Here is a 20899-nt window from a genome sequence, read left to right on the forward strand (position 1 = left end):
ATGACCAACATCCAGCCCTTAACAGTGCAAATCACCCTGCCCATTGCATTGCTCAGACACAGCCAGATCCCAGGTTTGTCCAATTTTAACTTAAGTCCTAGAGATCCACCTGGCAGCTCCTCCCAGCCCCATCACACCCCAGTTCAGCTGCATGCCTTGAGAGCTTACACTTGTTTCCCCAGCTCCTTAAAGCCCCAGGAGGCTGTTTAGCATCTCTCCCTAGTTACAGCAGTTACAGAACCCCCAGGGAGGCTCTTTAGCATCTTTCCTAACTAACAGCAACTCTGACAACCTCCTCATCCCTAAGGTGCAGGAAGGAGGTCAAGGTCAGACCCGTTTCTGGGTTCCTCTGCTGAGCAGTTTCACCACCAACCTCTGCCAAGGTCTTGCGTCGGCCTTAACAGGTTTAATTTCTAATTAATTGCTCTCCTCCTGTTTCTCTCTGTCATCCCGTGGGCTGCTTCTGCCCTGAGTTTCCCTTGTGCATCTCAGAGCCGTGCAACGGTTGCTCAGGTGGACTGTTGTCACCACTGCCGAGTGACATCGATTTGCAAGGTGCTGGGCATCCAGTTGCAGGGCTGGGGTCTCCAAGTGCTGCCCGAGGTATCACTTCTCCTTCCCACACTTGCAACCCATTTCTAGCCCCACAAGCCTCGGCATCGGACAGGGAGCCCAGACCCCTGGGGAGCGCCCACCACGATACAAGCCCCGGGATGGAGGGAGGTGCTGGCTACCGGCATGGGGCCAGGGCGTTAGCGGGGGGCATGGGAACCCCATCTCCCCCACCAGCAGTATCCCATCCCCTGGTGTCCCCCGGGTTCTCCCCTGAGCCATTGGTAAGGGGGGACTGGGAGCTGCTCGGTGCTGGCTCCCCGGTGCTGGGGGCCATCACCCAGGGCAGGGACAGGTATTTCTGCACCTCGATGGCTGGGCTTCGGCGGTCAGGGTCCAGCGTCAGCAAGCGCTGGAGCATCTCCAGCGCCCCAGAGCCGAAGCCTCGCCAGGACGCAGGCACCCCCCGCCCCGCCCCGCCGCCCTGCCAGGCACTGAAGTCCTCAAACTGGGGGTCAGAGCTGGCAGCCACAGCCCATGGGAAGCAGCCAGTGCAGAGGCAGAAAAGCAGGACAGCAAAGGCCCAGACGTCCAGGCTGGAGTCCAGCTCCAGCGTGTCGGAGCCCTGGAGCAGGCAGAGCTCCGGCGGGGCGTAGGGCAAGGTGCCTGACATGGCACCCACTGCCGAGCCCTGCACGCGGGTGAGCCCGAAGTCTCCCAGCTTCACCCGCCGGCACTCGCGGTCAAAGAGCAGCACGTTGTCCAGCTTGACGTCCCGGTGCACCAGGGCCCGGCTGTGCATGAAGTCCAGTGCCTCAGCCAGCTGGGACGCACAGCGCTTCACCAGCTCCTCCGCCAGGCCCTCCTGCAGGCAGGGTGGCACCATCACCCGCCGCACGGCCCCCTCCCCGAAGGGGTTGCTGCAGCACCCAGACCCTTGTCCAGCACCGCTGAGCTGTGCCTCGCCCCACAGCAGCCTGTAGCCACATGCCTGCACTGCAAAGAGTCTCCCCACATGTAGCACGAGCATGCGCCCCACTGCAAAGTGTCTCCTCCCATGCATGGTGTCACTGCACCCACTGCAAAAGATCTCTCCCCATGCACAGTGTGGGCATGCATCCCACTGGAAAGGGTCTCCTCCCATGCAGTGTCACTGCACCTGATGCAAAGGGGCTCCCCACAGAAAGCATGACTCTGCATCCCACTGCAAAGGATCTCCCCACATACAGCATCACTGCACCCACTGCAAAGGGTGTCCCCGCAAAAAGCATGACCATGGACCCCACTGCAAAGGGTGTCCCCACACACAGCATCACTGCACCCACTGCAAAGCTGTTCTGGCATGTTCTCCTCCGTCCTCCCACCCCTCCTGACCCCTGCCCCCCTGCCACAGAGCCCCAAGGCAGCACGCACCCCCGGGTTGAGGAGGGCACACAGGTCCCCGGCGGGAGCAAGCTCCTGCCCGAAGGCGAAGTGTGTGGAGCTCTCGAAGGCAACGGGCAGGGCACGCAGGCAGGCAGCATGGCTGGAGAGGCACAGGGCGATGCAATACTCCCGCAGGAATGCCCGCCGCTCTGTCTGCTCCTTCAGCATCAGTTTGAGGACCACCGGTGAGCCTGGGAAACACGGGAGGAGCCGAAGGGGGGTCAGCACCAGCTGGGACACCAAGGCAGGGAAGAGACAGGGGCTGGCATGGGGTGGTCTGGGCAGAGCTGGGGTTTGGCTCAGGTGGGTCAGGCAAGCAGTGGGGCTATGCACATCTGTGCACAACTGGGGAGCAGGTTTCCCCAGCCAGCAGCAGGGTTGCGCTCCCCAGGGTCGTCCTCCCCATCTCCCATCCCCCCAGCACCCCTCACCACCATCCCGGGGCTCTGTCAGCACCACACGGCCGTAGGTCCCACTGCCCAGCTCCTCCAGCACGGCGTAGTGCTCCTCCAGCTCCCTCTGTGGCACCTCCTGGCCCGTCTGTGCCATCAGCCGCTCCAGGAACTCTTCATTGTCCTCCCCGTCCTCGTCTGACTCCTCCATGGGCCCTGGGGAGAGTAAAGCCCCCCGTGCTGCTGCAAAGCCCCACTGTTCCCAGGCCCTTGTATGGGGAGACGGTGACAGCACCAGCCTCACCGCCCAAGGGCAGCCGGCCAGGACAGCCCAGTGCAGCCCAGTCTAGCTCGGTCCAGTCCAGTTTAGCCCAGCTCAGCCTAGTGGAGCCCAGACCAACCTGCTCTGAAGCATCCCAGTCTAGCCCAGGTCAGTCCAGTCCAACCCAGCCAAGCCCAGTACAGTCCTTCCCAGCCACGCCTAGTGGAGCCCAGACCAACCCGGTCTGAAACATCCCAGTCTAGTCCAGTTCAATTCAGTCCAGTCTAACGCATGCAAGCCCAATCCAGTCCATCCCTGCCCAGTCTAGTGAAGCCCGGACAAGCCTGGTCCAATCTTCTCCAGCCCAGTCCAGTCCAACCCATTCTAGCCCAGTCAGTCCAGCCCAACCCAGCACAGTCAAGCCCAGTACATCCCAGCTCAGCCCAGTCCCACCCCAGGGGCTCTCCCCACGGTGTCCTTGGCCAGGATCAAGCCCTGCCCCTCTCCCCCAGGCACTGCGTAGACATAGGGGTCCCAGCTGGTGGGAAGGTGCAGCCCCATGCCAAGAGGTGATAGGGACCCCAAAACGCTCCTGTCCAGTGGGGTCAAGCACCCCCGATGGGAGCCGGGGGGGCCGGAACACTCGCTCCATTGACCCCCCATGTCCCCATGTAGGAGGGAGTGTCGGCCCCACATCACACCCCAGAGGAGAGGCAGTGAGCCCTATAACCTCCCAGACAAGGGACAGGAAGCTCCACATCGCACCCCACATCACCCCACAGCAGCAGTCAGGGCTCCCTCTTTCCACCCCACATCCTCCCCACTGCAAGGGGTCAGGGCTGGCTCTGTCCCTCCCCACATCCCCCCATTGCAGGGAGTCAGGGATGACTCTTTGCTCCTCCATCCCCAGCCCTGAAGCAGAACCTTGGACCCTTCTCCCATCCCACCGCCTGCAGCCACCTGTGCCAGCGCAGCCGCAGTGAGGTCACCACCACCACCAGCACCTCCAGGTGTGCAGGGCTGGGACAACCAGCCTGTGCCCCACACACACACACCCACTGCCATGGGGCTGAGCCAAGAGGGCCATGCAAGCAAGCCAGAAGCAGAAGGCAGGGTTGAGTGTCACTCGGGGTTGCACGGGGACAGCCGAGCAGCCCAGGAGCAGTGCGTGCCTCACCTGTGTCCCTCGCTGTGTGTCCCAGCAGGGTCGGGTGCTCCTGGGGCACTGCTGGGTGCCCCCGGCCCCACGGCTGCCCCCGGCACCAGGAGCTGTGACTCAGACTTTCCTGCCCGCTCCCATGCCGCCGGCCCGTGCTAATCTCTGCCGCTCGCGCGCAGGGAACATGTGTCAGCCCCAACGCGTGCCGAGGGCCAAAGATAGGCAGGAGGCAGGACAGGCAGTGCATTGCACTGGGGGACAGACGGACAGGATGGAGCTGGGGACGGGAGTACAGACAGGACATTGCATGGGGGAGACGGATGGACAGGATGGAGCTGGGGATGGGGGGACAGACAGGATGGAGCTGGGGGTGGGAGTACAGACAGGACATTGCATGGGGGGACAGACAGGGTGGAGCTCAGTATGGGGGGACAGACAGACAGAGTAGCACTGGGCATGGGGGTAGAGATGAGGCATTGCATGGAGGGACAGAGAGACAGACAGGATGAAGCTGGGCAGGCAGGGACAGACAGGACATTTCATAGGAGGACAGACAGACAGGATGGAGCTAGGGATGGGGGCTGAGCCGAGCTGAGGCCAGAGGGCTTGGTGCACCCAACGCAGGGTCGGGAAGCAGGGTGCAGGCCTCTTGGCTGTCCCTCAGTGTGCTGCTCTGCACTGTCTGTCTGTCCCTGTGCAGCTTGTCTACCCAGAGAGGGGGTTTGTCCTCAGCACCACACTCTGTCCATCCATCCCTGCAAGCTGTCCTCCACACTGTCTGTCCATCCGTCTGTCCATCCGTCCATCCATCCCACACAGCGCTTGGTCCATCTGTCCCCACATGCCTTGCTTCTTATCTTCACTGTCCCTGCCTGTGCTGTATGTCCATCCACCCGTGCACCCTGTTCTGTTCATCCCCCCATACCATGCATCATTCTGTCTGTCTGTCCATGTCCGTAGTCCTCTGTGGCAGCTGCCCCATGCCACCTTTGTTTGTCCCCCCATGCAATGCTCCATCCTGTCCATCTGTCCTTCCTCACAGTGCTGCCTCTCCACCAGACCAATCTGCTCTGCTTCACCAAGCCATGCTCCTTGATGTCTGTCTGTCCCCATGTGCAATGCCCTGTCTGTCCCCCCATGCCCAACCCATCCTGTCTGTCTGTCCCCCATGCAATGCCATCACAATGTCATCCCACAACACAACCCTAACCATGTCATGACACAGCCCAGCAATGTCATGACACAGCTCGGTCACGCCATGACACAGCCCAGTAATGCCACGACAACCAAGCAATGCCACGACACAGCTTGGTCATGCTGCAACACAGCCTGACCACGCCACAACACAGCCTGACCGTGCCACAACACAGCCCAGCCATGCCACAACACAACACAGCCATGCCATGACAGAGCCTGGTCATGCCACGACACAGCCCAGCAATGCCATGACACAGCTCTGGCCATGCCACAACACAGCCTGGTCATGTCACGACACAGCCCAGCCATGCTACGACACAGCCCAGCAATGCCACGACGCAGCCCAGCAATGCCACGACGCAGCCTAGCAATACCAGGGCACAGCCCTGGCCGTACCACAACCACACACCACCTGCCCCCACATAGTCACAGCCCCACCACTACCACCACATCCCATTGCAGTCCCAGCCCCAGCCTGGCTATGACCCCTCATCACGCTGTGGTGGCATCCTGGGAGGATGCAGCAAGTCACGAGCATCCCTCCACCTGCCTCAGTTTCCCCTCTCTGGTGCCACCTCCGTGAGAGGATGGGGGAGGGATCTGTTTTGTTGTGTGTCCCCCAGCCATGCAGCACCTCATAGCTCTAGCTCCACCCACCTACGAGCCAGACGGCTCCACAGGGGTATGGGGCAGGGACTGGGAGCAAGCAGTGGGTGCCAGACCCCCAGATGTGGGGCAGAATGGTTTGGGGACAGGGGGGACACATCAGCCCTGGTTGCTGGCCCGCAGCCATCCCCAGGACTGAGACATCATCCCATGGGGCTGGCACCAACCCCACGAGACGCCATCCCCACACCAAGCCCCCTCCACCACTGTCCCCAGTGTCCCCAGCCCCAGCCACGCCACCCCCACCCCATGTCCTCACAGTCCCCCCCCCAGCTCTGACTCACATCTGGCCCCCTCTCAGCGGGGTGCGTTCCTGGGGGGTCTATTTTGGGATGGGGCTGGCAGAGCCCAGCTGGCGGCACACACACCTGGTGCCCTGCCAAAGAAGTACCAGCCACACCAAAATGCGGCGGTCGGCCATGGGGGTGCGGCCTGGGGGGAGGTGTGCACGGAGCAGGGGGTGCTGGGGGATCTCCCCAGGTTGGAGTGAGGGGAGGACAGCACGTGAGGGTTGGGGCACCCTGCTCGTCCTTCTGCCTGCACCCCAGGGCTGTGCCTGCCCCAGCATCCTCCCAGTTCCAGTTCCTAAGCTGGATCCCTCCCTCTCTCCGAGTTTTCAGGGCCATACGCTTCCCTCTCCCCACTTCCCACAATCATCTCCCTCCCTCCCCCCATCCCTCAGGACCACCTCCCTCCCTCTCCCCACTTTCCACAGCCGTACCTCTCCCTCCCCTCATTTCCTATAATAATATTCATCCCTCTCCCTGGTTCCCACAACCATCTCCCTCCCTCTCCCCATTTCCCACAATCATACCCCTCCCTCTCCTTACTTTCCACAATAATAACCATCCCTCTCCCCAGTTCCCATGATCATCTCCCTCCCTCTCCCCTGTTCCCGTGACCATAACCCCTCCATCTCCCCAGCTCCTACAACCATACACCTCCCTCTCCCCATTTCCCATAATAATACTCGACCCTCTCCCTATTTCCCATGGCCACCTCCCTCCCTCTCCCCTGTTCCCATGACCATCTCCTTCCCTCCCCCCATTTCCCACAGCCACCTCCCTCTCCCCAATTCCCAGGGCCGTATCCCTCCCTCTCCCTCCCCACCTGCTCTTTCCCCCCATCCCATCTGCTCGCCAGGCCCTGACCCCGGCCCCGCTGGAAGGTAATTAATACTTGACAGCACATTAGCGGGACCCGCTTGGCAGATGGCCGAGGTGGGGAAGGTCATGCCCCCCATTACCCCCTTGGGGAGCGGGGTCTGTTCCCAGGGGTTGTCCCCCCAGCCCCCACCATGGGCCAGGAATCAGGGGGCTGTGACCCCCCTGCCCCACTGAGGACCATCCCCAGGGTCCAGCCGTCCAGCCCCACCGGCACGTCTCCGGCCTCAGTGGCACGCGGAGGATGCGGACGCCTGTCCCTGTCCCTGTCCATTCCCCCCCCCGGGGGGGGCCCTTTGCTGGCTGGCATCCCAGGAGCGTGGGAGGGAGCGTGGTGGCAGGGCTGCGGGGGCGGAGGGACGGACAGCTGCGGGGGCACCGAAATAGCCAGCGGGCAGCCAGGCCAGGTGGCACCAGCTTGTCCCCGTCCTCGTCCCCAGGGCTGGGAGGGACACAGCCTGGTGCTGAGCCCCACAAGCCACTGGCTCACTGCCCCCGTCCTTGCTGCCCCTGACCGCATCCCCCTGTCCCCCTTCTGTCATTGCGGGGGTTGGATGTGCCCCCTTGGTGTCCCACTGCCCCACACCCTGCCCCTCTGCAGCCCATAGCCCCACTGCACCCACACCCTCTGCACTCATAGCTCCCATTGCCCCACACCCTGCCCCTCTGCAGCCCATGGATCCCAGTGCCCCACACCCTGCCCCTCTGGCCCCTATTTCCCCACTCCCTGCCCCTCTGCAAGCCCTGGCCCCTATTGCCCCACACCCTCCCCCTCTGCAGCCCATGGCCCCACTGCACTCACACCCTCTGCACCCGTAGGTCCCATTGCCCCAGTCCCTGCCCCTCTGCTCCCCTGACCCCATTGCCCCCATGCTCTGCCCCTCTGGACCCCAAAGTCCCACTGCCCCACACCCAGCCCCTCTGCCCTCCAAACCCCATCGCCCCACTTCTTGCCTTGCTGCCCCACCTGCCCTGGCCCCCCCACCTGCCTCCCAGCAGGACCCAGCCTGGCCCCTGCCCCACACCATGGGGCACAGCTGCGGGCAGGTCCCCTCCCCCGGGCAGGCAGGGTGCTGGGAGCGGGACAGGTGGCTGCAGGATTAGCACTAACAAGCTGTTTCATAACAGGGTCGAGAGGCCACGGGGGGAGCGTGGGCAGGGGGCCAGGCTTGGCTCAGCGCCACACCTGGGACAGCCAGGCCCATGCACTCACCCCACTGTAGCCCCACAGCATGGCCACAGTTGTGCACAGGTATCCCATGGTGCCCTGTGGGGCTGGGTGCCCACATCCCCGGCAACAGGCATGGTGCAGACAGATGCTCAGTTCTTCACGTTTAATGACTGGGTGGGGGGACAAGGAGCTGGGGCAGGACCCCCTGCTGCCACCCATGGCCTCCTGTGGGATGTTGTGTGTGGGGTCCCCCATGGGGCCAGGGACTGCCCAGGGAGGGATGTAGGAGGGATGCTCCACAGCGGGACATGGTGACTGTCGAGATCGGGGGCCATCTGGGGGCAGAGCTGCAGTGCTCAGGCATCCTGCGAGGACAAGAGGATGACCGTGGCTTGATCCAGCCCTGCCAGGCCACCCCAGGTGTCCCACAGCAGCAGAGGGGTTCCCAGACCTGGCAGACCACGCTGACATCCTCCTGGTGGGTGCAGTCGTGGCGTCCCCAGGCACGGTGGGTGCAATCCTGCAGCGTCCCCTCCTGACCCCGGCAGCGGACGTCATCCAGCCAGATGCGCCCAGCACCGGAGCCGAAGCGGGGCCATCCCCGGGGGAGGTCACTGACTGCCCCTGCCGCCCCGCAGCCCAGCTCTCGGCAAACCACCACCGCGTTGGTCCCATTCCAGCCATCATCACAAACTGTGCCCCACTGCCCGGCGTGGTTCACCTCCAACCGCCCAGCGCAGCGCCCAGGGCCACCCACCAACCGCAGCTGGAAGGGCTCTGCGGGGACACCGGGGTGACAGCAGCCCCATGGGACCTAAGGTGGGGGGCCCCCCACCCCACCCTGCCAAACGCTTACCCTCGCACTTGACAGCGGCCACCCGATCTGTGGGGCAGGAGGATGGGCGCCCTGGCTGGAGGATGCAATGCTCCAGGGCCGGCTCCTGCCCGGTGCACTGCACCTGCTGCAGCACCACCAGGGAAGCACTGGCTGCCACGGGGCCGCAGGGCGCTGGGACGAGCCGTGGGCGACCACAGCCCAGCTGGCGGCACAGCACCCGGGCAGCCGCCAGGTCCCAGCCCTCGGCGCAGACAGAGCCCCAGGTGCCGGCGAAGAGGAGCTCCAGGTGCCCAGCACAGCGTGAGTGGCCACCCTGCAGCCGGGCTGGCACCGCTGCGGGGGGCGGGGGGAAGGTGTATGGCACCAGTATGACCAGTACAGCCCCAGTCTGCCCAGCACAGCCCCAGTCTGCCCAGCACAAGCCCAGTCTGCCCAACCCAGACCCAGCCTGCCCAGCACAAGCCCAGTCTGCCCAACCCACGCCCAGTCTGCCCAGCACAGCCTCAGTCTGCCCAGTCTGCCCAGCCCAGCCCCAGTCTGCCCAGCACAGCCCCAGTCTGCCCAGCACAAGCCCAGTCTGCACAAGCCCAGTCTGCCCAGCGCAGCCCCAGTCTGCCCAGCATGGCTCCAGTCTGCCCAGTACAAGCCCCAGGCTGCCCAGCACAGCCCCAGGCTGCCCAACCCATGCCCAATCTGCCCAGCACAGGCCCAGTCTGCCTAGTACAAACCCAGTCCGCCCAGTTCAAGCCCTCCTACATGTGGTCTATGCCCCAGTGCCTGCCATATCCCATGGTTGCTGACCCTGCGGCCCCCAGGTGTCACCAGGGGGACACAGGGGTCACCAAGGGTCACCAGAGGGACACCAGGGGACACCTGGGGGAAACCCAAGGGACACCCAAGGGACCCCCAACATACCAGATCCGGCCACGACGACGCAGCATAGAGCTGAGGGGAGAGAGGGAACAGCTGGGAGTGGGGACCCAGCCCTTGCCCCACAGACACTCCCCACCCCCCACACCCCACTGACCCCCAACACACACCCCATGGACACCCCATGCCCCAGACACCCCACTGACCCCCAAGACACACCCCACAGACACCCCACATCCTGCAAACCCCAGTAAAACCACCAACACACACCCCAAATGCACCCCCAGCTCTGCCCCCAACTTCAACCCCAGCTCTGCCCCACCAAGTTCACCCCCAGATCTGTTCACCCCAAGTTCACCCCCAGCTCTGTGCCCCCCAAGTGCACCCCCAGCCCTGGGGTCCCCCAAGCCCCTGCCCCAGAGCCCCGCCCCCCCACAATGACCCCCAGTCCCTCACCGAGGCACAGCCCGAGGCCGACCAGCCCCCCCATGCCGCAGCTGCCTGGGACCCCTTTCCCAGGACCCTCCCCCCCCCTTTTAAAGCTCCTCCTAGGGAGGGCTTTGGGGAGCAGTGGGGGCAGGAGCAGGGGGGAGGAAGTGAAAGTGCCATGGGGAAGCGCTGAGGGAGCCAGCCCGGCGCCATAGGGCCGGTGGAGATGGGGGCATGGGATGGGGAGCAGTATCAGGATCCCCCCCCCCCTCCCAAGAAGGGGTTCCACTGCCTGTGCCCCACCAGCTCACCCTCCCCTGCTGGGACACCCCGTGGCACCCCACGCGCACCCCACGGGACCAGCCCAAGGCTAGTCCCCCGTGTGTGTGTCCCCCCAAACAGATGCTCCTCATCCCACCACCCCACAACCTCAAGGTGCTCCAGGACTGGGGGGGGCTGGGGGAGCCAGCCCCACTTTATTTCATCTGGGGGTCATGGCAGCGCCCCTGAGTCACCCAGTTGCAAGGGTCATGACCCCATCATGGCTGAGAGCCGGTGGCAGAGGGCGTCCCCGAAAAGCCCCCCAGGAGGTGCTGGAGGGTCAAGGTCAGCGCTCGCAGGTCCCCCCGCAGCCCCCGCACCTCCTGCAGCAGGGCCTGCAGTTGGGGGGCCGGGCAGGGGGGGCAGCTGCCAGACTCCCCTCCCCACTGCTCCCCGGCCGCAGGGTGGGCTACTGGTGGCACTGCTGGTGGAGCTGGACCTGTGGGGCGAGACATAGAGACCCCCTAAAGCACAGCCATGAGAGACAGCCCCCCCAAATGTGTCCCCCCAAAAAACCCTCAGAATTTGGGGTGCAAAGGGGGCCTTGTTTCCCCCCCCCCCATCCTGCCAGCACCCACCCCCATGCCGCCCCAGAGCCCTGGGGTCCCAGGGGGTATCATCTCAGGAGTTGGGGGTCTGCTGGCAGGACACCCCCCTGCCACTGTGCTCCCCCACCTCAGGCTTACCTGCACACCGGGCCCCAAGGAGCATGGGGTCTGTCAGGGTACGAGCAGGATGGGTGGGGGGAAGCTCCGGGGTTTCCGGGAGGCCTCCGAGGGGCTCTGGGGGGAGCTGAGGGGTTGCTGGGGGGGTCTGGATGCTGAGGGGCTCCGTGGGGTGCTGCGGGAGTGCTGGGGGGGTCTGGGTGCCGAGGGGCTCTATGAGGTGCTGAGGGGGTGCTGGGGGGATCTGGGTGCCAAGGGGCTCCATGAACTGCTGAGGGGGTGCTGGGGGGGTCTGGATGCTGAGGGGCTCCATGGGGTGCTGAGGGGGTGCTGGGGGGGTCTGGGTGCTGAGGGGCTTCAGGGGGGGCTGAGAGGGTGCTGGGGGTGTCTGGGTGCCAAGGGACTCCAGAGGGTGCCACTTGAGTGCTGGGGGGGTCTGGGTGCTGAGGGTCTCCATGGGGTGCTGCGGGGTTGCTGGGGGGGTCTGGGTGCCGAGGGTCTCCATGGGGTGCTGCAGGGTTGCTGGGGGGGTCTGGGTGCCGAGGGGCTCCAGGGGGGGCTGAGGGGGTGCTGGGGGTGTCTGGGTGCTGAGGTGCTGGGGGGGTACTGGGGGGGTCTGGGTTCCAAGGGGCTCCATGGGGTGCTGCAGAGGTGCTGGGGGGATCTGGGTGCTGAGGGGCTCCATGGGGTGCTGGGGGAGTGCTGGGGAGGTCTGGGTGATGAGCATCTTCATGAGGTGCTGCAGATGTGCTAGGGGGGTCTGGGTGCTGAGAGTCTCCATAGGGTGCTGCTTGGGTGCTGGGGGGGTCTGGGTGATGAGAGTCTCCAAGGGGTGCTGGGCGGGAGCTGGGGGGCTCTGGGTGACAAGGGTCTCTGTGGGGTACTGAGGGGGTGCTAGGGGGGTCTGGGTGCCAAGGAGCGACATGGGGTGCTCCTGGGGTGCTGAGGGTGTCTGGGTGATGAGGGTGTCTATGGGGCCCTGCAGGGGTGCTGGGGGGGCGTGGGTGCTAAGGGTCTCCAAAGGGTGCTGGGAGGGTGCTGGGGGGGTCTGCGTGCTGACGATCTCCATGGGGTGCTGGGGGGATTCTGGGGAGTTCGGGGTGCTGAGGGTCTCCGTGGAGTGCTGAGGGGGTGCTGGGGGTATCTGGGGGCTAGGGGTCTCCATGGGGTGCTGGGGGGATGCTGGGGGGGTCTGGGTGCTGAGGGTCTCCATGGGGTGCTGAGTGGGGGCTGGGGGTCTCTGGAAGCTGGGGGTCTCCATGGGGTGCAGGGGGTGTGTTGGGGGGCTATGGGTGCTTGTGGGCTCCATGGGGTCCTGAGTGAGTGCTGAGGGGCTCTGTGCACTGGGGGTCTCCTTGCAGGGCTGTGTGGCTGCTGGGTGGCTCTGGGTGCTGGGGGTCTCCTTGGGGGAGTGGGTGGGTACTGGGGGGCTCTGGGTGCTGGGGGGCTCTGGGGGGCACTGGGAGGGGATGCTGGAGCCTGGATCCAGTTGGACTGCAAGGGCAGGAGGGGATGTTGGCATCGGGGTGGGGTTCTGCGATGGAGGGCGTGATGGGGGCTCTGTGGGGGGAGCAGAGACCCCAGCAGGGCCTGGGTCCGGGTCTGCACCTGGGGAGGGAAGGGACACAGAGGTCTGCAAGGCCCCTGCACCACCGCCTCCAGGCCCCCTGCCCTGCCTGCTGGGTGAAGAAAACCCCATCCATCCATCCACCCACCCACCTATCCACTCATCCACCCATCCATCTACGCACCCACCCATCCATCCATCCATCCATCCATCCATCCATCCATCCATCCGTCTATCCATCCATCCATCCACCCACCCATCCATCCATTCCTCTTTCCTTGCCATCCATGCATCCAGTGTCCCACAAGTTCTTCCTTTCCATCCATCCATCAATCTACCTTCCCTTTCTCCTAACTTGCTGTCCTTCCCACCTCCACCTTTCTGTCCAGTCAATCGCCCCTTCCCCTCTCAGTCTATCCACACATAGTCCCTACTGTCTTTCCACCCACCCCAGCCCTCCAACATTTCATTCTTTTCCTGAAAATTTCTTCCAAATAATTCCTTGCTTAGTACCATCTGGATTCAGACCTGCTGGAGGACGTGTGCTCCTCATGGTAGCTTCTGGACCAGGTTCGGCTCCAAGATGTGTGCTCCATGTGGTACCATCTGCACCCAGTTCTGCTGAAGGATGTGTGTATGGTGTGGCACCACTGGGACCAGGTTCTGCTGTGGGATGTGCACTCCGCATGGTATCATCATCCAGACCCCTTTCTGCTGAAGAATGTGCGCTCTGCATCGTACCATCTGGACCTGGTTCTGCTGGAGGATGAGAGCTCCTCATGGTACCTTCAGGACCTGGTTCTTCTGCAGGACGTGTGCTTTGCATGCTACCTTCTGGACCTGGTTCTGCTGAAGGACGTGTGCTCGTCATGATACCTTCTGGATCTGTTTCTCCTGCAATATGTGTGCTTGTCATGACACATTCAGGATCTGGTTCTGCTGGAGGATGTGTGCTCCATGTGGTACCATCTGGATCCAGTTCTGCTGGAGGACGTGTGCTCCTCACGTTATCTTCAGGACCTGGTTCTTCTGCAAGACGTGTGCTATTCATGGTACCTTCTAGACCTGGTTCTGCTGCAGGATGTGTGCTCCATGTGGTACCATCTGAATCCTGTTCCACTGGAGAACGTGTGCTCCATATGGTACCACCTGGAACTAGTTCCACTGGAGGACGTGTGCTCCTCATGGTACCTTCTGGACCTGGTTCTGCTGCAAGATGTGTGCTCCTCATGGTACCTTCTGGACCTGGTTCTGCTGCAGGATGTGTGCTCCACGTGATACCATCTGAATCCTGTTCCACTGGAGAATGTGTGCTCCATATGGTACCACCTGGAACTAGTTCCACTGGAGGACGTGTGCTCCTCATGGTACCTTCTGGACGTTGTTCTGCTGCAGGACCTGTGCTCCATGTGGTACCACCTGGGTCCACTTCCACTGAAGGATGTGTACTACTCATGTTACCTTCTGGATCTGGTTCTGCTGCAGGACCTGTGCTCCATGTGGTACCACCTGGGTCCACTTCCACTGAAGGATGTGTACTACTCATGTTACCTTCTGGATCTGGTTCTGCTGCAGGACCTGTGCTCCATGTGGTACCACCTGGGTCCACTTCCACTGAAGGATGTGTACTACTCATGTTACCTTCTGGATCTGGTTCTGTTGGAGGGCGTGTTCTCTGCATGGTACCTTCAGGCCCTGGTTCTGTTGCAGGATGTGTGCTCCTCATGTTACCTTCTGGATCTGGTTCTGTTGGAGGGCGTGTTCTCTGCATGGTACCTTCAGGCCCTGGTTCTGTTGCAGGATGTGTGCTCCTCAGGGTATCACCTAGACCAAAATCTGCTGAAGAACGTGTTGTCCATTTGGTACCATCTGCATCCAGTTCTGCTGGAGGAGGTGTGCTCTTCATGGTACCTTCAGGACCTGGTTCTCCCAGGTTCTGGTTACTCCACACGGTATTACCTGCTGGGACGACCATGGTGGGGGCCAAGTCTTGCCTTGCTTTGGGCCTGGTGCCTTGCGTGGTACTAACCAGATTCTGCCTCACTTTGTCTTGAGTGGCATCAATGGGATCTTGTCCTGCTGGCCGTTGGGTGAGCTGGATGGCAACTGTCACATCCTGCCCTGTTTGCGGTTGGGTGGCACCAACTGGATCCCTCCCTGCCTTGGACTTGGTACCTTTCATGGTCCCAACCAAACCCCGTCCTGATGGTTTCCTGGAGGTCTGGTTGGCACCGGTCAGAATCTGTCCAGCTTTAGGCTGGGTGATCCGTACAGTACTGCTTGGATCCCGCTCTGCTTTGGGCTGGGTGATGCGGATGGTACCAACTGGATGCCATCCTACCTTGGACCTGTTGGTGCCAGCTGGAGTCCATCCTGCCTTGGTCCTGTTGGTGCCAGCTGGATGCCATCCTACCTTGGACCTGTTGGTGCCAGCTGGAGTCCATCCTGCCTTGGTCCTGTTGGTGCCAGCTGGATGCCATCCTACCTTGGACCTGTTGGTGCCAGCTGGAGTCCATCCTGCCTTGGTCCTGTTGGTGCCAGCTGGATGCCATCCTGCCTTGGACCTGTTGGTGCCAGCTGGATGCCATCCTGCTTTGGACCTGTTGGTGCCAGCTGGATGCCATCCTGCTTTGGACCTGTTGGTTTCCACTGGATACCGTCCTGCCTTGGACCTGTTGGTGCCAGCTGCATCCCATCCTTCCTTGGACCTGTTGGTTCCCACTGGATACCGTCCTTCCTTGGACCTGTTGGTGCCAGCTGGATCCCATCCTTCCTTGGACCTGTTGGTGCCAGCTGGATGCCATCCTGCTTTGGACCTGTTGGTTCCCACTGGATACCGTCCTTCCTTGGACCTGTTGGTGCCAGCTGGATGCCATTCTGCCTTGGACCTGTTGGTGCCAGCTGGATCCCATCCTGCCTTGGACCTGGTGGTACCAACCGGATCCCGTCCCACTTTAGACCTGGTGGCACCAGCTGGATCCCGTCCTGCCTTGGGCTTGGTGCTCTGGATGATGCTGGACAGATCCTGTTCTGCTTTGAGTCGGGTGATCCCGATGTTACGAATGGGATCTCGCCCCGCCTTGGCTTGGGTGGCGCTGATTCGACCCTGTCCTGCAGGGCGCTGGGTGCCGGGGGTGGCACCAGTTGCATCCCATTGTGTGGGGTGCTGGGTGCCAGGGGTGGTGCTGGCCAGACCCTGTCCTACAGGGTGCTGGGTGCTGCTGGTCGGCGGAGAGGTCACCGTGGGTGACAGCAGGTCCCCTTGCCCTGCAGCAAAGAGAGGATTCCTCAGCCCAGCTCTGGGGGGCACCCAGGGCCAGAGGCAGGGGCATCCCTTGGGGACAGGGTGCCTGGAACATGGGGAGTGACCCCAGCAGGCAGGGGAGGTGCATGGGGGGGGCCCATGCCCCCAAATCTGCTCCAGCCCCCAGCCCCACAGCCAGGCCAGGGCGGCAAAACATGGGGTCCCATGTTGCGACCGGCCACCCACTGGCTCCCTGGGACCTTGCACAGGGGGAGAGGGACCCCCATCCCTGCTCCTCCTACCCTTGCGGGGTGTCCTTGCGGCAGGCTGGCTCGCTGTGGTGCTCCAGGGAGAGCCAGGGATGCGGGGCCGTGTGGAGGGGGGCACCCGGGCCGGCTTCATCCGCGGCTGAGGGGGAGTGGGCTCTGCAGGGTGGACATCCAATGTGGCCAGCTCATCTGCAAGCAGAGGAGACCAGCATGAGCCCTGCAGCATGCACACTGCACATGCACTGCACACACGCTGCGCCCTGCCCACGTGCACACCGCACACACACACTGAGCCCTGCCCACGCACACACTGCGCACATGCAAGCACTGCATGTGCACACAGTGCACAGACTCGGCGTCCCTGCGCACCGCACACGCACACTGCGCCTTGCCCATGCACAGAGAGCACACACGCACTACGCCCTGCCCACACATGCACTGCACAGACTAAGCGTCCCCGTGCACTGCACACACGCACCACGCCCTGCCCATGCATGCACTGTGCACAAGCACTGCACCTTGCCCACTCACGGACTGTGCAGACTCTGTGTCCCCAATGCCCTGCACACACGCACTGCACCCTGCCCATCCATGCACTGCACACACGCACTGCACCCTGAAAATGCACACACTGCTCAGATTCAGTGTTGCCGTGAACTGCACACATGTGCTGTGCCCTGCCCACGCATGCACTGCACCCTGCCCACACACACACTGCACAAACTCCGTGGCCCTGTGCACTGCACACATGCACTGTGCCCTGCCCACACATGCACTGCACAGACTCAGCGTCCCCATGCACTGCACACGTACGCTGCACCCTGCCCACGTATGCACTGCACACACACAGTGCACCCTGCACACGCATGCACTGCACCCACACACTGCGCCCTGCCCACGCACACACTGCACATGCACTGCACCCTCACTGTTGCCGCTTGCAGCACGGCCACGGTGCACCCTGCAGACCGCGCACCCACGGGGTTTGCAATTCAGCCGCAGTGTCCCCGTGCCCACTCACTGCCCCAGGACCAGTGCACAGGTATGTGGACTGTTCACCCACTGCATCACCCCTGTGGAGGCATGGCCCCCAGCCCCCCACATCGCTGGTACCTGCACAGACAACGGCGGCATCCTCCCGGTGCTGGCAGTTGGTGACACCCCAGGGGGAAGCCGGGCACCCCAGCAGGGATGACTCGTTCCCTTGGCACCGCACATCGTCCAGCCAGATGGGCCCACTGCCCTCACCAAAAAAAGCTGCCCGGGGTGCGTCGAGAGCAGCCCCACAGCCCAGCTGCCGGCAGACCACTGCCGCGTCCGGCAGTCCCCACAGGTCGTCACAGACAGTACCCCAGTGCCCGTCGTGGAAGATCTCCAGCCGGCCAGCACAGCGCCCCGTGGCCCCCACCAGCCGCACGGTGGGACGCCCTGGGAGAGAGGCTGGGGTCCGCGCTGGCGCGGGCCCCTGGGACCCATGAGTGGGGGGTACCTGTGCACACCATGCCTGTGCACACCCTCCTTGTGCATGCCATGCCCGTGCACACCCTACCTGTGCATGCTGTGCCCGTGCACACCTTGCCCGTGCGCACACCTGTGCACACTGTACCTGTGCATGTCATGCCTGTGCACACCAAGCCTGTGCACACCAAGCCTGTGAACACTGCACCTGTACACACCATGCCCATGCACACCGTACCCATGCATACCGTACCTGTGCATGCTGTGCCTGTGCACACCTTGCCTGTGCACACCGTACCTGTGCACACCATAGCTGTGCATGCCATGCCTGTGCATGCCATGCCCCTGCACACCGTACCTGTGCACACTGTACCCAACCATAGCTTTGCATGCTGTACCTGTGCACGCCGTAGCTGTGCATGCTGTAACCTGTGCACACTGTACTTGCACACGCTATATCTATGCATGCTCTGCCTGTGCACAGCATACCCTTGCACGCTGTACCATGTGTGCTGTAACCTGTGCTTGCCATACTTGCACACATTATTGCTGTGCATGCTCTACCTGTGCAAACCGTACCTGTGCACGCTGCACCCCTGCACGCTGTAACGGGTGGCTGGGTGACGGTGGGCAGCGGCGTGGGGGTCCAGGGGGGTTCGGTGGTGCCGAGGGGCTGGAAGCGGTGAGCTGTGGGGAGCAGCAGTCAGGCGAGGGGTCCCCAGCTTGGCCCCCCGCTTGCCAACCCACCCGTCGCAGCCCACCTGAGCAGACAGCGCTGGCATCCTCTTCGTGGGCGCAGATGTGGGGACGCCAACCCCGGTGCCGGCACAGGGCCAGGCGCTCCTCAGTGCCCCGGCACCGCAACCCATTGAGCCAGATGGGACCGGAACCCTCTCCAAACCAGGCTCCCGATGGGGCGGCCAGGGCGGTCCCACAGCCCAGCTGCCTGCAGACCACCGCCGCGTCCGGCAGCCCCCAGTCATCGTCGCAGACGGTACCCCAGTGCCCACCGTGCTGCACCTCCACCCGCCCAGCACAGCGCCCGGGGCCCCCGGCCAGCCGCACCGGGAATGGCCCTGGGGACAGCCCGCACTCAGGCACTGGGGCCAACGGCACCTGCCAACACCCACTGGGACCCACTGGGACCCCCTGGGACCCACTGGTAGCCCTGCACACACTGGGACCTGCTGGGACCCCTGCACCCACTGGGATCCACTGGGACCCACTGGGCTCCTTTGCACACATTTGGGACCTACTGGGAGCCCAGCACACACTGGGACCTGCTGGAACCTGCTGGGACCCCTACACACATTGGGACCCACTGGGATCCTTTGCACACACTAGGACCTACTGGGGTCCTCTGAACAAACTGGAACCTACTGGGACTCACTGGGATCCTTTGCACACACAGGGCCCTGCCGAGACGCACTGGGACCCTTACATGTCCCAGGGACCCCCACCCACAATGGGACCCATTGGGATCCTTTGCACAAACTGGGACCCACTGGGACCCACTAGGATGGACACACACTGGGACCTGCTGGGACCCACTGGGACCCCTGCCCACACCAGGACCTGCTGGGACCTACTGGCACCTGCTGGGACCCCTGCACACATTGGGACCCACTGAGATCCTTTGCACAAACTGGGACTCACTGGGATCCTTTGCATGCACTGGGACCTGCTGGGACCCACTAAGAGCCCTGCCTGCACTGGGACCTGTTGGGAGCCTTTGCACAAACTGGGACCCAATGGGATCCTTTGCATATGCTGGGACCCACTGGGATTCACTGGGATCCTCTGCACACACTGGGACCTGCTGGAACCCACTGGGATCCTTTGCACACACTGGGACCCCCTGGGAGCTCCCCCTCACTGGGACTCACTGGGAGCCACTGGGCCAGGCCCCCCCCGCTGCCCCACCTCCCCCCCCCTGCTCCCCCAGTACCTGTGCTGCGGGGTCCCAGCAGCCCCACTGGAGATCGAATGGAGAGGATGAGTGAGGGGACCCCGGCGTCCAGGCACCCCACCCCGTCCCAGGCTTGCCGGGGGGCCCTGGGGCACCCAGCAGCAGGGACCAGTGCCCAGTGCCCAGAGCCCAGTGCCCTGTGCCCAGTGCCCTTCCCAGTTCCCTGTGACCAGTACCCAGTGCCCCATGGCCAGTGCCCAGTGCCCTTCCCAGTGCCCATGACCAGTGCCCAGTGCCCTGCCCAGTGCTCCCTGTCCCATTCCCAGTGCCCTCCTGCAGTGCCCAGTGCCTAGTGTCTCATGCCCAGTGCTCTTCCCAGTGCCCCATGACCATCATCGACCAGTGCCTACTGTCCTTCCCAGTTCCCAGTCCCCAGTGCCCCATGCACAGTGCCCTTCACAGTTCCTCATGACCAGTGCCCCATATTGTGACCAGTGCCCTTCCCAGTGCCCTCCCCAAGCCCAGTGCCCAGTGCCCAGTGCCCTGCCCAGGGACCCGTGACCTCTGCCCCATGCCCAGTGCCCTTCCCAGTTCCCAGCGACTAGTGCCCAATGCCCTTCCCAGTGCCCAGTGACCTTCCCAGTGCCCAGTCCCCAGTGCCACCCATGCCCACTGCCCATCACAGCCCACCCTACCCAGTTCCCCTCCCAGTGACCAGTGCCCAGGACAGCCCAGAACATCCAGTGCCCTGCCCAGTGCCTCACAGCCTTCCCAGTATCCCGCACAGCCCAGTTGCCAGCACGGCGCCCAGTGCCCAGCATGGCCCACAGTGCCCAGTGCAATTCCCACTGCCCTTCCCAGTGCCCAGTGCCCAGCACAACCCACAGCACCCAGTACCCTTCCCAGTGCCCACTGTCCCACACCCTGCCCGGTGCCCAGCACAACCCACAGCACCCAGTGCCCTTCCCAGTGCCCAGTGTCCCACACCCTGCCCGGTGCCCAGCACAACCCACAGCACCCAACGCCCTTCCCAGTGCCCAGCACCACCCATGGTGCCCAGAGCCTGCCCCCCCCTCCACAGTGTCCCACAGCCCTAACTGGGTGCAGCGCCCCATGCAGTGCCCAGTACCCCCTGCAGTGCCCAGTGCCGTGCCATGTGCCCCCTGCAGTGTCCCTGCAGTGTCCAGCCCCTTTGCAGTGCCCCCCCGCCAGCAGTGCCCTTCCAGCACCCAGTGCAGCGCGCCCGGTCCCGTGGCGTGCCCAGGACAGTGCCCACACCCTCCCGTGCAGTGCCCACTGCAGTGCCCATGCAGTGCTAGTGCCATGTCCAGCACTGTGCCCA

At 63.5% G+C, this 20899-nt stretch overlaps 2 protein-coding genes across 2 annotated transcripts in view; both read right to left on the reverse strand.

Annotated features, from left to right (window-relative positions):
* Positions 1-730: 730 nt before the first annotated feature.
* Positions 731-2580, reverse strand: LOC142421183 (serine/threonine-protein kinase SBK1-like). Its single transcript, XM_075525720.1, has 3 exons — positions 2409-2580; positions 1966-2168; positions 731-1417 (listed from the first exon to the last, which is right to left on the reverse strand). Exons 1-3 carry the CDS (start codon positions 2578-2580, stop codon positions 731-733), a joined length of 1062 nt encoding a protein of 353 aa, XP_075381835.1.
* Positions 2581-7922: 5342 nt separating this feature from the next.
* Positions 7923-20899, reverse strand: part of LOC142421184 (uncharacterized) — a 118188-nt gene continuing 105211 nt past the window's right edge. The window contains 13 exon segments of the mRNA XM_075525721.1: positions 7923-8033; positions 8439-8764; positions 8844-9498; positions 9741-9770; positions 10766-10884; positions 11132-12357; positions 12571-12718; positions 13191-15944; positions 16224-16379; positions 17304-17618; positions 17740-17856; positions 18228-18335; positions 18410-18724. Of these exon segments, the coding sequence (XP_075381836.1) occupies positions 7923-8033; positions 8439-8764; positions 8844-9498; positions 9741-9770; positions 10766-10884; positions 11132-12357; positions 12571-12718; positions 13191-15944; positions 16224-16379; positions 17304-17618; positions 17740-17856; positions 18228-18335; positions 18410-18724 (6380 nt within the window).

Source organism: Mycteria americana, chromosome 27 (genome assembly GCF_035582795.1).
Source record: "Mycteria americana isolate JAX WOST 10 ecotype Jacksonville Zoo and Gardens chromosome 27, USCA_MyAme_1.0, whole genome shotgun sequence".
Classification (NCBI taxonomy): domain Eukaryota; kingdom Metazoa; phylum Chordata; class Aves; order Ciconiiformes; family Ciconiidae; genus Mycteria; species Mycteria americana.

Coding starts and splice junctions, on each gene's coding strand:
- LOC142421183 (XM_075525720.1), bottom strand. CDS start 2,580: ATGGAGGAGTCAGACGAGGACGGGGAGGACAATGAAGAGTTCCTGGAG. Junction 2,169..2,408: donor GACAGAGCCCCGGGATGGTG/GTGAGGGGTGCT, acceptor CGTGTTTCCCAG/GCTCACCGGTGGTCCTCAAA. Junction 1,418..1,965: donor GTGCCCTCCTCAACCCGGGG/GTGCGTGCTGCC, acceptor CCCTGCCTGCAG/GAGGGCCTGGCGGAGGAGCT.